The 18,757-nt window shown below is 41.5% G+C and overlaps 1 protein-coding gene across 4 annotated transcripts in view; it reads left to right on the top strand.

Moving 5' to 3' along the window:
* The window catches only part of DLC1 (DLC1 Rho GTPase activating protein), a 287,733-nt gene that overhangs the window by 228,409 nt on the left and 40,567 nt on the right, over window positions 1–18,757 (top strand). Inside the window, exon 1 of one of the 4 annotated variants that reach the window (XM_074588144.1) lies at window positions 18,279–18,367. The exons of the other annotated variants lie outside the window; for them this stretch is intronic. Coding sequence (XP_074444245.1) covers window positions 18,355–18,367 — 13 coding nt within the window. The 5' untranslated portion in view covers window positions 18,279–18,354. Of the gene's footprint in view, window positions 1–18,278; window positions 18,368–18,757 lie in introns of those variants that run through there. 4 annotated transcript variants of the gene reach the window in all.

Here is an 18,757-nt window from a genome sequence, read left to right as displayed (position 1 = left end):
CGTTACCCTGAACAGGTATTATATTCTGCCTTTTCCCACTCCGCTACGTTTATGTCCTATGATACTAAATCCAGTTGGAGAAAAGACATATTTGCATCCATTTTCATGCACCAGCTCCCACGCAAACCCAGCTGTGCACCAGCCCCAACAGAGAGTCCTTAATTTTGTTCTCTCCTTACACAGGAGGCAACTTTTTTAAAAGTATTTAGCTAGGTGCCATGAAATGACTTCATGGAAATCGCATGGCTTCAAATATAACCCTGAGGACGTACACAGTAAGGGAGAAAGGCATTCCTCCTGCAGTCCAAGTTTTGGGAGGGTGGAGAGCGAAGGCTGGAGGTACGAATCCAAGGTCCAGGACCAGTAAATCAGTCTGCTGTGCAATACCTCTCCCTCCTTTCCACGCAAGTCTTCTGGCTGAAGTAGTACCTGGACCTCTCGGCCAGTGGCACGGCTCATAAGACTCCGCGCAATGTTACAGGCTCCCGCAAGAGCTCCGGGGGAATTGCAGGCTGTCAACAAAATCTGCTTGGAAAACAAAGCAGGGTATGATATAAGCTGCTTTCCCTCTGACAAAGGAGAAGTCCAGAAAGAGAGAAGATTTTTCCAGCAATTGGGCTGCAAGAGGGCTTGATGGGGAGAGCAAACATGGGGGGCAGCGCCTGGAGGGGAGGGCACTTGAGTTTGGAGAAAATTGAAAGCCAGGATCTGAAGTCCATGGTAGATCGTGGAGGCAAGGGAGGCAGAGCTTGTTGTTCCCTCCATAATTTGAAGGCAAAGGGTTAGCAAAGAAACTGTGGTTTGCCTGAACTCACCCTACGGTGTGTTTCATGGGTGTTGACAGTACGCATAGCAATGAGAGGAGAAAACACACAACCCTCGTAACCTCCCCACTGGCCTTTTCTTCCGGGTGCTCCTATGTGCGCTGGGTGCAGGTGGCTGTCCCAAGAAAGTGTTGTGTGGGCAACGTGCGTGACTGCTCTCCTGGGGGACCCTCAGACAGAGTCTCCACAGAAAATGCAAGTGTGATAGGAAGCCTTTTCCTCCGCTTGTGCTACAGGAAACGCTTTCAGCGTGCTTCCTCATGCCCTTTAATCTGTCATCGAAAACGCCCTCTCTTGTCTCCATCATTTTTTACCCTTTCTTCCACCCTACAGAGTTTCTGCAGTATCGGCCCTGATCACCATATTTATATTTTGGAACTGTAGTAAACGGCTACTTTCATTTGTTACCCCATGGTGCTTGATGCCTTTTAGTACAATTTCAATTATTTGCTTTTTGACTAAAACTTATGCAGTCTCTTCACTCCTTTATTCACTGGCCCGGCCCTGACAAATACTGTAAGGTTAAAGGAAGTAAAAGCAGCTCTACTTGGAAATCTTACAAAAAAGTCAAGTCATACGCTGACTCCTTGAACAAAATAACAGCTGCAAAAAGCAAATGACACAGGCTTTAAAATGTTACCATTGCAAAATTATGAGGAAATTGTAATTTAACTATGTTTAATTATATTCCATTAGAACAAAAAAAAGTCTGCTACACAGCATCTCAAATGTAATTGCCTCAGTAAGGAAATTTTTTTCTGTGAAAGTGTCAAAATGTCAATTATACATTCAGAAACTTGTGAAGAACTGATTTATCTATTATCAATCATTCAAGAAAATGTACTATACAGTGTGTGCAAAGGAGATAAAATCAGTCAAAACATATCAAATTGTTTTGCACTCCTGCAATATGGAACTATTCCCATTTTCCTAACATTTAATACCACTAAAAAATCTACTTTTGCAGCCTGTGCTCTTCCCACCACTTTAGAGTGGTGGAAACAGGAAGGTTTCTGTCACTTTAAAGACCTCTTCAGCCAGACCTCAAACGAAGCCCATTCTGTTCAATTGTCTTCCTGAGAAGTACTATGACGAAGGTAAATTTGAAGTCTGTATGTCTCAGACAATCCTTATTTTATTTCCAAACAAGTCCTTGGCACTGGAGTATGCATATATGTATAGAAGAAAGATGCAGCTCAAAAAGGTCACGTGAAAGTAGCTGAGACAGAACTTCATCCTGAATATGTAAATAGCAGCAAATACAGAAGGTGAAAAACTGGGTGAAGGGAAAAAAGAAAAAAGAAAAGGAAAAAGACAGGAAATTTTCTGTTGATTTCAAGCTGAACTGGGACAGTTCTAGAAAATATAAGAAAGTTTTTTTCTCTCTCATTTCCCTTACCAGTACCATTACCCCCATTAGATAACCAGTCTGGTTTTGTAGTCTGAGAAAACTGAGCTCTAGGAATCTGAGCTCTGGATATTCAGTTTAAACTAAATGGACCTACAAACCATTTGGAGATTTACCCATCACTGAATGCCAGAAAATATGAAAGTGATCTATCTTAGAGTACTCTGTGTTCTTGACAGGGAGTTCTGGGGACTTGCTGTCTTATTGCATAATGTTGGACACTAGTAACAAAACATCTGTTAGCAGAGAATGCGAGCTGCAGATAACTGTTGTATTAAAATGACCAAGAAATATATATCCTTGGATGCTTGAAATTACTTTGGTAAAGCGGTACAGAATGGTATAGCTACACTGGGAAGATAATGCCTTACACCAAGGGCTTCACTTAACAGAACAGTCTAGGTTATTCCTAGACAAGCAGACTATGAATATTAGTGATAAGGTAAAAGTAAACTACGTGGGATGTGTACCTGAATACAAGCCCATACATCAAATGCAATCTGTATTTTCTCTTCCTTCACTAAAACAACACAGAACTTCATTTCTTTCATGGCATCCTAGATATAACCATTATATTTAATGGCACCCTCAAGACACTGACTTGCGTTAGGAGCGATGTGCAGTCAGCCGGGTGAGCTCCCTTCTCTGAGATAAAGGAGATGTTCCCTTTCCTGGGCCCTGGTAGACCTGGAAGTGTGGTAGAAGTAGTCAGATACATGCTGAGGACAGACACTTCCAGCAATTTTGGGTCTTGTGCTGGGATTAGTTGAGCTTTTTCCGCTTACTACAATGGTGCAAAAGCGAGGCACAAGCTGGCTCAGTCCGGGAGGATTATGTGATCCTGTGAGTGGTGCCTAAGGGTAAAGCCCAGGAAAGGGGAAAAGACTCACAGGGTTTGTTCACAACTCTCTCAGACAGTTCAGAAATACCCTTACGTGTGCTTCAGTCTCTCTAACTGTAAAATGAGACATTATGCATTAAAATTACTAAATATATTAAAATTACTGATGACATTGATTGCAGTGTGCTATGTGAACCTCAGCTGAAAGGTATCACAGTAATGCAAACAAGTACACAAGGTATCACAGTTTCTGCAAACCGTATTGTAGACTCCCTAGTCCAGCAAAAGCACAGACAGACATGGCCTTTTTCATCATCTTTGGCCTTTAAGTTCCTAATGTACAATCGAACACAGAACTACTCCATTTTCTGAACTCAACTATAACTCTTAAGCCAAAAAAGCTATTTGGTTTTTGGCTTTCTTGTATCTGTATCTTTGGTTTTCTAAGTATCTGTAAAATACTTAGGTAGGCTGTAGCAGTTTGGCTGTTACTGATCTCTAAGAAATTACTGGCAGTAATTAAAAATGAATGTTTTCCTGTATCATATAATCAGTAATCAGAAAGTGCTAGGAAAAACAGTGGTGATGTGAAATCAGTCACCATAATGTGTTTTGACAAGTCTCCTCATTAAGAAAATAATTACCCAAACCACTAAGTATGTAGGAAAAATATATCTTGCAAGTCTGGCAAATGATGAGCATGTTCCTTCTAATTTTCATCAATTTTTTTCTATGAAATGGAAGAATCTTCTGAAACATATCTGTAATTGCAGCTAACCCTCCAAAGGGAGGTATCCAAGACCGTTATTTCTAGTGCCAAAACAAAACAGATAGTTGGCAGTGGAAGCACACCCGCCCGTAAAGTACATTTTGGTCAAAAGTAGGCAATTCCATTTTGACTCCAAGGCTCGCATCCCATCCTTAGCTCATCACAGATGGGTGCCTCATCACTCACAGCTGTCTGAAACACCCACATATCTCAGGCACAACTGGGAGTGAGGAGATTGCATTGTTTGCTGACCGGTATGAACTCACTTTTTTTGATATTTATTTCCCACCGTCACAAAACACTGACCTGGTTTCCAGCATTATTCAGGATTATCCCTTTTTAAATCTCTAGTGGGAGATAATCTCTAAGTTTCACTATGGAATCAGTCTCCAGGCAAGGGAAGAAGGTCCACGTGGTTTAGGATTCCTTTGTGCCACTCTTTCACCTTTTCCTTCTTCTTCCCATGTATTTTTATCTGTAAAAGTGACTCCTTACATTATTCTTCACTTCTTGGCATCAAAAAAACCCACAGTGGTTATAATAAACTTGGTTAATCCTGTCCTTGAATTGTCCAAGGGATCAGGAATGAATAAAAAAGAGGTCAGTGTTAGCTAATAAAATAGAATTCAGTATTAACTTGGAGCTGCTCCTCTTCCAACTGCAGATGCTATCAGTCATCCATATCCACCCTTAGCGTGTTTCAGAAGACCTTTTACATGCACAGATGTGATGTTTCACCAGGTCTGCCTCTCCTTGTTTTCTTCTGGCAGCCCTCATCTCAGTCATAAAAGCGCACAGCAGCCCTATCACATGAAGTCTCTGATCTCCCATTCTGAGCAACTTCATATGCTTGTAAGGACGAGCTGAAAAACCCACAACCCCACAAACAAAATAAAGGAAAGTAACAAGTTGGAAGGCAATAAAAACTGGTAGCAAACAAACAAACAAACAAACAAACATACAAACCAAAAACCTGGGATTGAACCCTGATCAGGGAAAAAAATGTCAACAGCTCTGCCAAGGCTCTGCCTAAGAGAACAAAAAGATTCCTATCTACCAGCTTGCCATTAAACAGAGCTCCATCCTGGAAGAGTTTAAAAAATGAAAATTATTGGGCTGCTGAAAAAAAAAAAAAAGCTATTTCTAAGATGATATGTTCCTGCCCAAGCGTGAAATAAACAGCTTCCACCCAAGGCAAGGATTGATCATGGGTGGAGGATATGCAAGACCTCGGGAAATGGATAGCACGTTCTCCTGATATATGGATGGCCTCTGGCAGTCCCATGGATATCCTGCTCCTTGTTCCGACGAGGGTTATGGTAGTATACACACATTTTTTACATGTTTTCCTGCTGGTTTGGTAGGGGGAAAGAAGAAAGTTGTAATTGCCACTTGTCACTTGCTTAACTTGCATTTTAGACGCTTTTCGTATTGGCTGTATTTTAAAGTGTTGAAGGGTGACAAATTTGCAGAAGTTAGAGATGGAGAAGGCCTACAACACAGTCATTCCCATTCTTCCAGCAGTGCAGGACCATCTCTTTTGCTCATTTCCTAGCGACTTACCAGGTATCTTGTCCAAAAAGTCTTCTTTCCGCTTTCTTTGTGAGTTTATTCCACACTTGAGTGACTACCATTGTCAGGAAGTCAAAATGAACTCAAATTGAACCTAACAAAACCCTTTCTTAGGGCTCAAAATAGTTCATTTGTTTTGCTTTAATTTCCATGCATCTCTGACTTGCTGATATCTTCCAGAAGCAGAAGTTCCAAATTTACTTCTGTGAAGACTTTTCCTGGCTCACCAAAAGCAGAAGATACAGGAAATTGTATGAGAAATGTCCATGTATCTGTCACCACGACTTCCAGGCTGGAAAATGAGAAGAAATTTTCAGAAAATTGAGTTGTTTCACTGAAGAGATTCTTCTCAGTCTCACGCATGAAAATGATACTCTCCGTAGTTTTGTATGCGAGTTTTGCAGTTAAATGTTACAAAGGGTGACTTTGACATTTTTATGGCCTGTTTTAATTAACTGAAGCGAAATCTGCTCTTCTGAATGATTCATTTATCCTATCAACCTTTCTATTTTTGTAAGATTAAATCAGGAAGTTCGCATTAAGCTTCCTTTCCTGGAATTCCAGTTGAACATTATTACCCTTTGTTTAGACTGTATCACTTATTCAGCTGATAAGAGTAGACTATATTCCACTGGAGATACAAAGATTCAGCAATTTAGATCCCTTAAGGAGCGTTCTGTATTTTCCAGTAAATTACTATATCTCTACATGCTTCAGGAAGTTACTAAAAAACGATGACATTTTTTAAATCTGCAAGCATGAAACTGTACACTATTACAATGATGTGTTTCAGCAAAGCACAGATAATTATTTTTTTTTTTTGTCCTTAACAGTAGGAGGCATGTTATGGCTTTGCATCCTGTAGTTCGTATTGCAATCCTACAGCTGGAGCGTGATCCTCGGGACTCTGAAGAAGAACAAGGGCTGGCAGACAAAGGCAGAAAGAGATCGAAAGACTAGATACTGATTCTAACAGAATCACAATTTGGATTGAGGCACACATTTTAAACTCTGAAGTAATCTGTCACGTTCTAAACTTTGAAGTTGTTTGTCGCTTGAAATGTTAAAATCAAGGTGCATTCCTAAGGGAGGCATTATAAAATGCCAGAGATACAACTTCAAGCAGGGATCCTGAGCAAGAGTTGTAGTTTAGGTTGTTGCAATGATCCTTAAAATCTACGGATTAGCAGTGATGTAAAAATGTACATGCACTTTTTAATTCTGGACCATTTTCTGAAATTACAACTTACTATATACCACAAATATGTTTATACATGAACACATTTGCTGCCTGCATTCTTTGAATATTACATTTGGTTTACTCTGTAGTACCCTGGCTCCTGGTCATATCTGTGAAAACTGCCTAGTTTTACAATGTTTTTACTTCTTAGATAATTGCAATTAATTTGATGTACCTTCTTGTGGAGTTCTTTTGGGGTTGTGGGTGGGGTTTTTTTGTTTGTTTAGCACAAATTCTGGCTTCGCAAACAAAGAAAAACACATTTCTTCTTAAGCTAACACCTGAATTTCTTCTTAGGCTTGCACTAGAAGCAGGTTAACGCTCCGGTTATACTTCTAATGTAGTCCAGCTGAATCCCAAATTCTTATTTCCCGGGGTTGCCTTTAGCGACTGGAACCAATTTGTCCTTCAGCATGAATTAGAGTAACAACCCTGCTTCTCTCTGCAGCCAGAGGTATCTGACATCACACTTACCTCACGAGTGAGGGGCACCAATCTATAGCCTTATGTAGGGGGCAGATTTTCCAAACCATGTAAAGTATACGGGAGCACAGTGTGACAGGTACTCCTAAATTGACTCCCTCCAAAAATATAGATAGATAGACAGACAGACAGGCAGACAGATAGATAGATAGAAAGATATTTATATAATACAGACAGATAGAAAATAGATCTTTATATATTTTATATGTATTTTTATGTTTTCACGTATTTGTAAAATGTGAAGTGAAATTAAATCTACAGAAAAAATACTTTTCATCTTCCCCAAATCTGTCAATATCTAGTTCACTTGCATCCTAGGCAAAATCTCCATAAATACAATTAAATCATAAAAAGCTAATTAATGTGGTTGTTTGCAGAGGACAAATAACTCATATTCATATTAACTTAGAGGGGGCTAAACCTAAAAGGATTCATAAAATAGCTTAGTGTCTAACCCTAATTATTGCAAACAAAGATCAAAAGAAGAGCTTATCAAAAGTGGAGACAGTTTATTTCCATCTCGGAACAAAGGACAAAAGACGCAGTGTCTTGTCCTTTCCTTTGAGGTTTCTCTGTCTGCTCCTTTCCACTCCCTTTCCTGATAGGCTGCAACGTCTTGACGGCTGATCTGTTGGACTAAAACACAATCATCAATTCTGGGGAACATGTCAGCTACTTATTTTTGTAACAGGAACAATGGAAATAGCATTGCATTGTTAACAGAGGTAAAAGTGATTAAAAATACCCTCTTGAGTTTTCCTTTCTAGCTCCCATCGTCACAATGCGCTGGAATTGATCCAGAACAAACTATGACTGTAGAGACACATATTTTTACAGGAATCGGAGGGCTTTGATTCATCTTTAGCCTGCGAAGGAATGCTTGTCTTTTAAAACTGCTGCTATATGAACCAAGAATAACTAATTAGCCTTTTAATGCATGCATTTATTCTTTCAGATTACTGTTTCAAATCTAAAGCAAAAAAGAGGTATTCATTTCTAAATTGATCTTAGAGAGTATATTTGGGTTTTTACTGTATATGCGTACACAGCCTATGTCAAACTACTACAAAGAAATCTAAGAGCAGTGATTTGCTAACACTGCAAATTGCAGAGCCGCATTCACAAGTTTGTGGCATTGCATGGGGTTTGCATAGTAGCGTGTTCTGAAAATGATACTGAGTAATTACGTATAGAATGAAAAGGATATCACACTCACAGGTAACATCTTTAAAAGTTATGTTAAACTCGTGCATAGAGAAAGCTGCATAATATTTGCCTCACTTAAAAAAGTCGCATTAACTTCTCCAGAATTTTAGACAGGCACAGAGAATTTATTTCCCTCTCCAACAGATAAACACTATTGAGCACACCAATGTAAATAGCCCTAGTGTGTTTTTTATTCCCTTATTAAAAGAAAAGAAATCCCCGTGTTGCTTTTGAGGTTATCATATCCAGTATAAGCTTCTTGATATAAAGATGGCTAAGACAAAGATCATTCAAATAGGTGAAACCTATTTCAGTGTTACAGAGATCAGATAAACGGTGCTTGGTGCACGCCTTTGAGACAAGCCACTCATTCAGTGCCAAGTATTATTAGAAATTCATTTTCTTAGCTGACACATGGACTTTTCATGCAGAGAGCCCATTATGAAAAGCCTTGCTGTTCTGAGAATTTGTACTTTGATTTCTCGCATTATCAGCCAGATCAGAAATAGTAGGTGCAAGTGGCCAGAGGATAAAGCATCAGCTTTTCATTCTAGAGAAGCTGCTCTTAATGGAATACGAGTTTCAAATGAAGTGTGGTTGAGATCACAAAAATGGTCTGTGACAGAGCCTGAAAATCCAACATCTAAAAACTAAGGCCACGATGCTGCAAGCATTTGTGCGCTCAAATGTCAGTATCCCCTTCAACCCACATAGAGCTCTAGACATGAATTTGTAGGAACGAGGTTTAAATTTCTTTTTACCCTGAAATAAACAAAGCCCTTTCTAATCAAGGAAGGAGACCGTGCAGGATGAGAAATACCATTTCAAGACAAGTAGCCCAACCCATCTTAATTGTCTGAGCTTTCCATTTTGCTCTGCTTTATGTTATAGAACAGCTATAAAGCAGTGGGTAGCTCTCCATTTTTTTTTTTACTTTATACTGTGGATGCTCTGTTGATTTCCACTCTAACAAAACTAACTGCTATATAAAGCCATTATAGCAGAATTTCAGCAGGATACTTGGAGAGCGTTCTCTTTCCTGTTTCATTTACTACGTTTGTTCATACACAAGGGTTCTGAGCACTGGGTATCCCCTGACTCCATGGAACCATTAAATTAATTGCTAGATTTGCATTAGCTGTACAATTGCAGGTACGGTTCACTTGGGCACAGTTCACTCAGTCTAGCAGTGATCCTGTCTCTCATTTTGCGTTCTAGATTCACAATTTCTGCTGGGAACTAGATAATTTTTTCTTTCAGTTTGCATGCTTTTCCCTTTTCCCTCATTGGGGGACACCGTTAAATGTTCTGCCTGCTTTTCACTTGCATCGAAGGAACAGGAGATGAGGAAAAGAGCTAAGGAGGGCACTTCTACCCCTCACAATCGCTTTTGGTAGCAGCTATGAGGAGGGAAAAGAAGAGGAGGAGAGAAATAGAAGGAAAGGAAATGGAAGAAAAGAGGTGAAGAAACTGGCAGCAGGTGAAAGAAATACCCGGCACAGGTGCTACAGACATAAAGACGAGAAACTCTTATTCCAGGTGCAGAGCTCCTTACATGGCTTAGGGAAAGAAAAAGGTGTTATCAAAAGGTAATGCAGGAAGCTATTCTGCCCCTTGGAAACAGATGGAGCACTCAAGAATCTAGGTTAGGTAAAAGCTTGCCTTGGCGGGCAGTAGGTAGCTCCTTCAGAGGCCAGGCTAAGGACGACTTGTCCTCTGTCTCATTCTGTACGCTCGCCAGGAAGTTTCCCACCTGGCCCAAATCTCATGATGAAGTCAGCTAACTTTCTGAAATGCAACAGAAATCGCAATAGGAGATAAGCTGCCAAACTCTTCAGATACCTGTCTAACATAGAGGTGAGCACCAGTTTTTGGCTTTAACTCAGTTTTTGCGTATTGGCAACCACATAAAAGTCTTGTCTTTGACATAAACCCAGAAAGTTTCTAAAATGTTATGTTTAAAACTTACTGCTTTCAAGGCAATCTATGATTTTGGGGTATCTGGCTCATAATTTTTTGACATGTGGGATTCTTGCACCCTAGGCCAAGTGGGATGTGGCTTTTATTTCCAAAGAGTTCGATTCTCGTCATCAGCTGAGAAATTCCATATTCTGACCTGTTAGAATCTAAGTTTTTGTTACGTTTCAGGATGTTTCATGTTAGGGCTTTTTCTTAGTGCTGTCACTGATTTACATTAAGGAGCTGAGAGGCAAGCATGTGGTTTCTTAGAGCTTAGGTAATTAAGTTTGTAAGGTCAATATGACATGCATGACAGATTCTAAAGAGGTACTGGTAAATCAGATGGGAAGTTCTTCATATACACCTTTCAAGTCATTGTTTATACTTCCTGACTAAAAATCAGATGCCAGGAACACTGTTAATCTTGAGGTTTAATAGACTTTCTGTATCTGAAAAAAATAAAGATTCCCCAACAAAGAAAAACGACACTATTTCTGTACTCTAACGCTGCTCATGAGAAATAGAATTCTACTGAGTGATGTCAAGGCTCTTGTTTCAAAGAGGAGAAGGCTCTGGTTTGAGCATGGAAGGTGCAGGGCGTCCTATCGCTGTTAATCACTTGCCCCATTGATCCTAGCACAGGTATGTCCCTGGCTGCCTGGAACTCTCTGAAGTTGTGATCAAACAAAAAAGCAGGTTAACTCGATCAGGCTCCCCTTCCCCCGCCAACCCCCCCCCCCATGTTGCTTTTCCCAGAACAGATCCTTCTCATTTTAGAAGCACAAGACAAGAAATGATACATACCCTTCTTGGCACCACATCCTATAAATAATGTTGTTCATACATTTAACTGGGGTCCATGAAGAAATAATTAGATTCCGCATCTATTTAAAGCTCATTGTTTTGTACCACCCACCATATATGTTAATAAGTCTTCAGCAAAACCATCAGAAACAAAAGACCCAAAGAATCCAACAGCAAAAAGGTTTTAAAAACATCAGAGCTGTACCTGTCCCGTGTATGCAACTTGTCAGATCCCCACAGGGAACATCACATTCCCAGGAAAGCTGGACACTTGGTGGTGATGGAAGAAAGGTGTTCTTCAGGATGCATTTGTTGCTACACTAATAGCGTTGTATAAAAATATGAATTGTTTGACGTAGAACAAGTAAGCCTGTTATCTGGAAGGTAAATCTGCATTACACTAGAATAAATTGTATTTAACAGAGTTAACACGGGCAGCTTCTTAGCTCTTGAACATCACTGTGCAACCAAAGGCTTCAAAAATCACCATCTACACCAGTAGAGAATCTGCTTCATTGCATTTTCGATTTAAAATACTAGAAAGTGAGTGAAGAGTTTGCTCTGTTGCTTGAGTGACAGAACTGTTATAAAGTTTAATATAACAGCCAGGTAGACTCAGTTTGTCAGGTGTACTGGACAAAGAGTAAAAGCATTCTCCAGTCACTGCTACCTCTCCTTGCATTTTGAAGTCTGATGAAAAAAAAAAAGGCATTTCAGAATATGAGGACCTTGATTTTTTTATATTTTTTTTTAGTAAAAATAATGCTCTTTCATATTATCCCAGTAATAAGGAATAGTAAAAGAATCTCTCTTTTTTCTTTTTTATTTTTTTAATTCAACATTTAGATATTTAAAAACTGCTCTGGGCTAAGGTTAGATTTAAGAGATTTGCTCTCTCAAGAGCAAACTCATTTACCGTGTCTCTTTGTAAACTGATATGAAGGCAAAAATAAAACCTCAGAAACAAGCAGAGTGAAAAAAGGTAGCCCTTCATAATGTGACAGTGTTGAAATATGAAAGCAAACTAACCGCTTTCCATGTTTCTTTTTCTTGTGGTCATGTAACAGAATATGTGTCTTTGTTTTTAAAACATGCAAGCTCCTATTAACCTGTCAGTCACTTCTATGTATGGTATCATGTCCACAAATAATACCACACAGTACTCTCACTCTCTGCAACGTGCTGGCATAAAAAGAGAAATGTAGCATGGGGGAGGAGGAGGAGGAAGCATTTTTCAGCTAAACCGGCCATCCATTTAGAATCCATAATCCTAAATTTTAGAGTGACGAATGAACACCCCAACAATTCTGTTACTCCTCCTAATCCCCGTCAGGTCTCGAATCTGTTGACGAAGGCCAAACAGCCACTTCTTTCTGCCTGACCCTCTCCCCTTGCTATTGCTGGCTCTCATTCAAGTCAGGATCACATTTATCTGGGTAATATACACCTAATAAATCTTCTCCGACTCAGTTTGTTCTTGCTGGCAAGACAGCTAGCTTCCCCCTCCACTTCTCTCGTCTTTCCTCAGACATCATTATGGGTGTTGACACTCCAGCAAGTTACTTAAGGTGCCCTTAAGTAACTGTCTGCATGTAGACATCTACCTCACCTCCCAGTAAAACGCAAAGTAATTGCTGCTGTGAGCTGTTTTTCAGTTACAATAAGCAAGAGCATGGGCTTGGACAATAAAAGACGCAATCAAACTGGCAGTCTGCAAGAGGTTTTTTACTAGGCACAGTATCAGCGTAATCATCTCATACGGCACTTTCTGCAGTCCATGTCAAGGGCTTTCAGAAGAGGCACGTATTATTCTCCCTGTTTTATCTAGGTAAAAATGAAGTATGAGAAAGGAAACAGATAGACCAAGGCTGCCCAATAAGTCTAAACAGGACAAGACTGCAGATATTTCGAGTGTCAGTCTAGTGCTCTGTCAAGAACAGGACCGACAAGGATTATGAATCTGGCCTGGCTTTGTTCACTGGCCTTATTAACATGTGTTTTCCTCCTTCCCTGTCCCTGTCCCTTCACATTACATTAACAATAGCTCCTCTCCAGGCTATAGTATCAAGGCAGTACCTCCCCCGATGAATGGTGAGGTGAAATTAGCCATCACAGCGTATGTGTTCTAGTTGCCATAGTTATCGTGCTTTATTGAGTCATGGGTTTAAAATTATTTCCTGAGTCCTGGAGATTCCCCAAGGCTAAAACAGCAGCAGTCTTTCACATAGTGGGTCAACTGGTCCAGGTGGATGCATGTGCCTATTTCCTCCAGAGGAAATAAGTTTAATGAATATAGAGTTCGTTTAACTAAAAAGCCTTGGATCACACAAGATAGAAGTAAGAAAGACTTTGTTCTTGAAAGGAAATTTTTCATTGTTCATAATTTTTTTAGTTACTATAATAATAAAAATAAAGAAAACTTTCTCTCCTTCCCCTCTACTCCTGTTAACCCCAGCCGGGCAGCGCATGGCTGACATGGTCTGTCCCAGGGTATCGTGCTGAAAAGTCTGGCATCTCATGTATATTGTAACAACACAGCTGCTTCACAAACCAATTTTTAACCACTGTTTTGACATGTTTAAGGCACCAGTCTTTCAGTTTTCATCTCCTTTAGTGGGCAACTTGCATCTTACATCTTGTCTTCATGAAGGTTACTGTTGTCCCTCTGTGAAAGCTGACCTTTTTTCCTTCATCAGACTGGAGGTCATGCATGAAGACAGAGTGAGATTTTTAGAAAAAAAAGCATCTTACCATTAGAATGCCTTGGAAACTGGTGGTTTTAAAGGTGGAAGGTAAAATCCATTTGCTTAAAATAGAGGAGGGAAGAGCTGGTTGATCTAGTAATGTATATCCTGTGGCTGCGGCCACATGAACACAGAATGAAAACAAGAGCGTTGGTCTGAAAAAAAACTCTTCTTTCCCAAGGAACACAATGCTGAGATATATACCCTGCTCCATTATACACCGTCACCAAAGTGTTCATCTTTCGATCATTCTGTAATATCTATTTCAAGTCTTTATCAGTAAATAAGCAGTTATTCTGAATTTCTGGAGTAAAAGGAAGGAGGATTTTTCTGCATGCCACCAGCTATATATTTACTCTGGGTCATCTCTGAGCCTTCATCACAGGTTAGAAAGTCTGACTACCCTCCTCTAGCACTTCTTCTAAATAAGGGTTAGTTTACCCAAATCCGCTTTCCCTACTTTCTTGAAAGTTAAATTCAATTGGTTATTTTTCCAAAGTTGAATCACTTTTTTTAATGTAAAAATATAGCTTTTAATTGAAGGGAAGGCAAAGCCATTAACAGTAGAAAATCACGCAGCCTTCAAAAAATAAATCACCACCAGTGACAGCATCTTAAACACAATATGGAAAAGATACTGTACATCTCCACCAATTCCTATAAACCAATGGTATCCCATGTAAGCTAAGGAGTTTACCTTCTGTTTAATATGGAATGAAAATATTTATTTTCTCTCCTCCTCCTATTTCAGTTTATCTGTATTTATATTTTAACAAATTGTCTCTTTCTCAACTTATATAATCAGTTTTTATTTCTCTTCCTTTTGTGCTTCCATATAATAGAGCTTTCTTTAAGTACAGTGTGAACCTGGTCATTTCATTTTCAGTCTGAACTGTTGAACTCATGGTGTTTGAGGGCATTCAAAAGCAGACAAAAGTATAGAGCTCGCTTATCCCTCTTTTTAAAATAGTCAGTTATATGCACCACAAAGAATAAGGCAAAGTTAGATTTCTTTATTATTTACTGTTAAAAGAAAGAAAAATAAAAAAAAAAACAACCTACATGTTGCCTGGGATTGAATACAAGTAGTATTCTTAATACTGCTTATTTCTAAAGGAAGACTTCTGGAGCAGAGAGCCCGTCAATTACAAGCAGTAGATCAGTGCCTGTGTTTATGCAATATAATGACTTTACTATGTATTTCGTTAAAAAGTACTTTGGAAAGATGCTTTCCTTCATTCTGTGATTCTCCAGTAGGTGAAACAATAGTTTTCCTTCTCTGAACGCAATGGGCTGTTAATGCCGCTTATCTCTGAGAAGTGATAGTGCAAACACTCCTTGTCAAGAGGCCCGAACAATTACAGACTCCTTAAAATAATTACTTCTCAGTAAAGTCAAGTGCTAGAAAACGCAAACTTAATTATTTCGCTGACAATGGTTGGAACATGAAGGTCCTTTGGACTGTGGAAATGCTGGAGACAAATATCCCAGCGGAGAAGGAATCCGAGCCTAGAGCCAGAGGCCTGGAAACTCGGGCCGAAACGGCTCTATCATCTATCATGCGGTGGCGAAGAGGGTATTAATACTGGCGTTTAGCATTGCAATCGTGTGTCTGACAATCCTGGGTTTGTACCAGCAGGTCAGTTGACTAATTATGAACCGGGACTTCTCTGTGTGCTGCACTATTTCGAGGAAAAAGGATGAGAAGGGCACAGTTAACCATGAAGGCGTTTGGGCCATGAAGGCATTTCCCTCCCCCATGGGAGGGAAAACAGAGGACAATCAAGTCCTTATTATTAGATGCCAGTCCTGCGAATCACTCCCTTATGCAGTGACAACAGAAGGAGAATTCACCTTTTAAAGTGAATAATTGTGCCTGTCGGGCAGTCCTTTACAATTACTTTACCATCCAGCGAGAGCTCATTGATTGCATTAAGGATAACAGTACTCCACAGAAACAATCCTCTTAGGCAGGCTGCTCCTAAAATCCTGCCGCGCCGCGACGCTGGCAGGCAGCTCCCTGCTCTTTGAATAGCCAGAGAGATAAAGAAATAAAAATATTAAAGGCTCCACCGACTTCACAACGCTCTTTAAAGGCGGGTGAGCGATGAGGGGGGTTGCGGCCTGCTGAACACCCATGCCTCAGGTGGAATGCTCCTCTGAGCACGTTTTACAGCGAACGCGACACCCGGTGCCTTGCTTTTCAGCTCCAAGAACATGCCCGCTTAAGTAGCCCTATAGAATTCCAAGTTAAAATGCAAGCCAGAGAGACTGCGTGTCTTCTAGGGTTGATAACAAACTTAGAATCAAAGCCTTTCTCTTTCAGATTGCCAGCAAGAATCTAATCCAGGTCAGTGATAATCCTCCGGCACCTATTAAAGCGATGATCCCAGCAGACAGGCTGCTCCATCACAAAAGTCACTGGTTCGGACATTGCTGAGGGAATCCACAAAGACTAAATGAGGATGGAGATTCCTCCTTTGCTGTGGGAGCCGATTGGCTTTGCCAGCAGAATAGGAGAGCTGAACTAAAGCACAAACATCGTGTTTTATCATCAGCATCATCATTCATTCGCTATTTTACAAAGTGGTAGAGGTGAGACTGATAACCCTTGATGTAACTACCGAGAGCTTCCCATCTTCCGTGTCTGGGCCACATTTGTTGAGTATTCACTGATCTCGTCACCTCTTTCAGGAGCCTCAGACAAAACTCTCTGACTTCAAATTCTTGGTTTGCATCTATCACACAACCTTTTCACTTCGTATTTTACTTCACTGCCACACACGTCTCCTCCTCTCGTTCCTAGCTTTTTTCAGCTCCCTTTCACACTGCCAGGTCCTCCAAACCCTTCCCACTTTTTTTCTGCAGCGTAAAAGTCCGTTCTCTCCCTCTTCAAAATCTTCCTGTGGGTCCTATACAAAAGCTTCCCATACAGAGATGCAGGCTTGGTCCAGGAAACAGCCCAGGCAGTGCGTGTTTACAGGAATAAACCCTGCTTTTTACAAGGTATTAACTTGACGCGCGGTGGTCTTCTGGTTCCAGCATTATCACTGTGATGGAAACGCCTTAGTACCAGCATGCTTTTCTACGTGCTCTGGATTTTTTTTTTTCCCCTTCCTTTTGAGGATGCTTATTGGAGAAACAATTTCTCTCTTTTCTAGAATTCGGACTCTGAAAATCACACACGGTGCGTAACCAGCGTTCTCCATCTCCTGTCATGACTATTCTATCGCATCCTAGTCTATCGAGTGCAAAAAAAAAGTCTAGACAATACAGACAGAAAGCCAGTTAGACCGGGGTTACCTTGTCTGTTCAACAGCTGGGGCGTAGCATATGTCTGTCTTCCCTCTGTTAGAGTTAAGAATTCGCATTTTAGGGCCCTGACCTACCTTGTAAACATATATGTGGGTGCCTTACAAGAAGCATTCAAAAATGCAGGTAAATGTGGCTGTGCCAAAAAGACCTGGAGCGTTTAGATACGAAGAGGTAATTGATTAAGCAGGTAACATATGTAAAGTCAAGCTCGAAGATATAGCGCAGTTCCAGCCTCTTCTGGGCTATTAAAGTAAATTAATGACCTAGAGCTGTGTAGGGGTTTCCAGAAACAACACTATAATAGCCAACTGGCCACAGTTTGCAGCCTATAGAAGGGGGAGATGTTTATTCTTCAGCAAATTGCCTGCTCAGGCACCACACCATATATACTCTATATCTGACAGAACACAGAGCAGAAACGACAACTGAATCTTAGAAAAACACCAGCAAGTATAAAATATATGATGTTGGCTTGGAAGCAAACGCACCAATCATAATCTGTGATGGGACCCAGATATTTTCAAAATTTCGCAGTACTCTTTTTACCTGCTGATAGTTTGGCAGCTGGGATTTTTTGTGCCATTTTTAAAGCCTGGAATGCGAGCGTCAACCGAGAAATAAGCATTCGAACAATCCCCACGAAATAGAATCATAGAATCATAGAATGCGTTGGGACCTTTAAAGGTCATCTAGTCCAACCCCCCTGCAGTAAGCGGGGAATATACAGGGCAGAAATATACAGGGGAGAAAACGGCGTAGGGAGCGACTCCCAGGCGCAGAGCTATGAAGCCAGGTTTTGCTTCCCTGTCCCCAAGCCATGCCTGTGCCGGTGCTGTGGTCCCCACAGGGCCACCGCTTGTTGGTTTCCATGCAGCTCCAGCCTTTGATGATGTGCGGGCATTTGAACCGTTTCACAGCGCTTTCCGCCACCCTTTTTCGCACCGGCATCTCCTCCCCCCCCGCCCCCGCCCACCCTGCGCGGCTCCCTTCGGCTCAGCATCCCCCCCCCCCAAAACGCTCCGCGCCTCAGGGGGTTGCGGAGCGGCGCGGAGCGGGGCGGGCAGAGCGGGGCGGGGGCCGGGCGGAGCGGGGCGGGGGGCGGGGGCTGGGCCGGGCCGGGCCGCTCCTCCGCGCCGGGGGCCAGTTCCGAGGAGGAAGGCAGGGAGGAAGGCAGCCCCGCGGAGGCACCATGATCCTCACACGTAAGCTCGGGCTCTGACCCATGGAGGGGGGGAAGAAGGCGGTGGCGGCTGCGCGTCCCGCGGTGCGGTGCGCGGTGCGCGGTGCGTCCCCAGCCGCGGGTCTTTCGCCCCCGTCCGTATTGGCGGGGGTGCAGAGCCCCAGGTGAGAGCCTTGGGGGGCTTTTGCCGGCGGGGGAGCGCCGAAAGGGTTAATACCCGCGGGAGAGAAAGCGCGGAGGGGGCGCGGAGCGGCGCGCAGGATGCGGTCTACTTCTGTGCATGGCACCCTGGCCATCTCTTTTCTTGGCGTTTCGGTTTTTTTTTCTTTTTTTTTTCCTTTTTTTCAGGGCACCCTGGCCATCTCTTTTTTGGAGTTTCTTTTTTTTTTCCTTTTTTTCTCCTTTTTTTCCT

Source organism: Larus michahellis, chromosome 5, assembly GCF_964199755.1.
Source record: "Larus michahellis chromosome 5, bLarMic1.1, whole genome shotgun sequence".
NCBI lineage: Eukaryota > Metazoa > Chordata > Aves > Charadriiformes > Laridae > Larus > Larus michahellis.
This window is presented reverse-complemented; position numbering and strand designations above follow the sequence as displayed.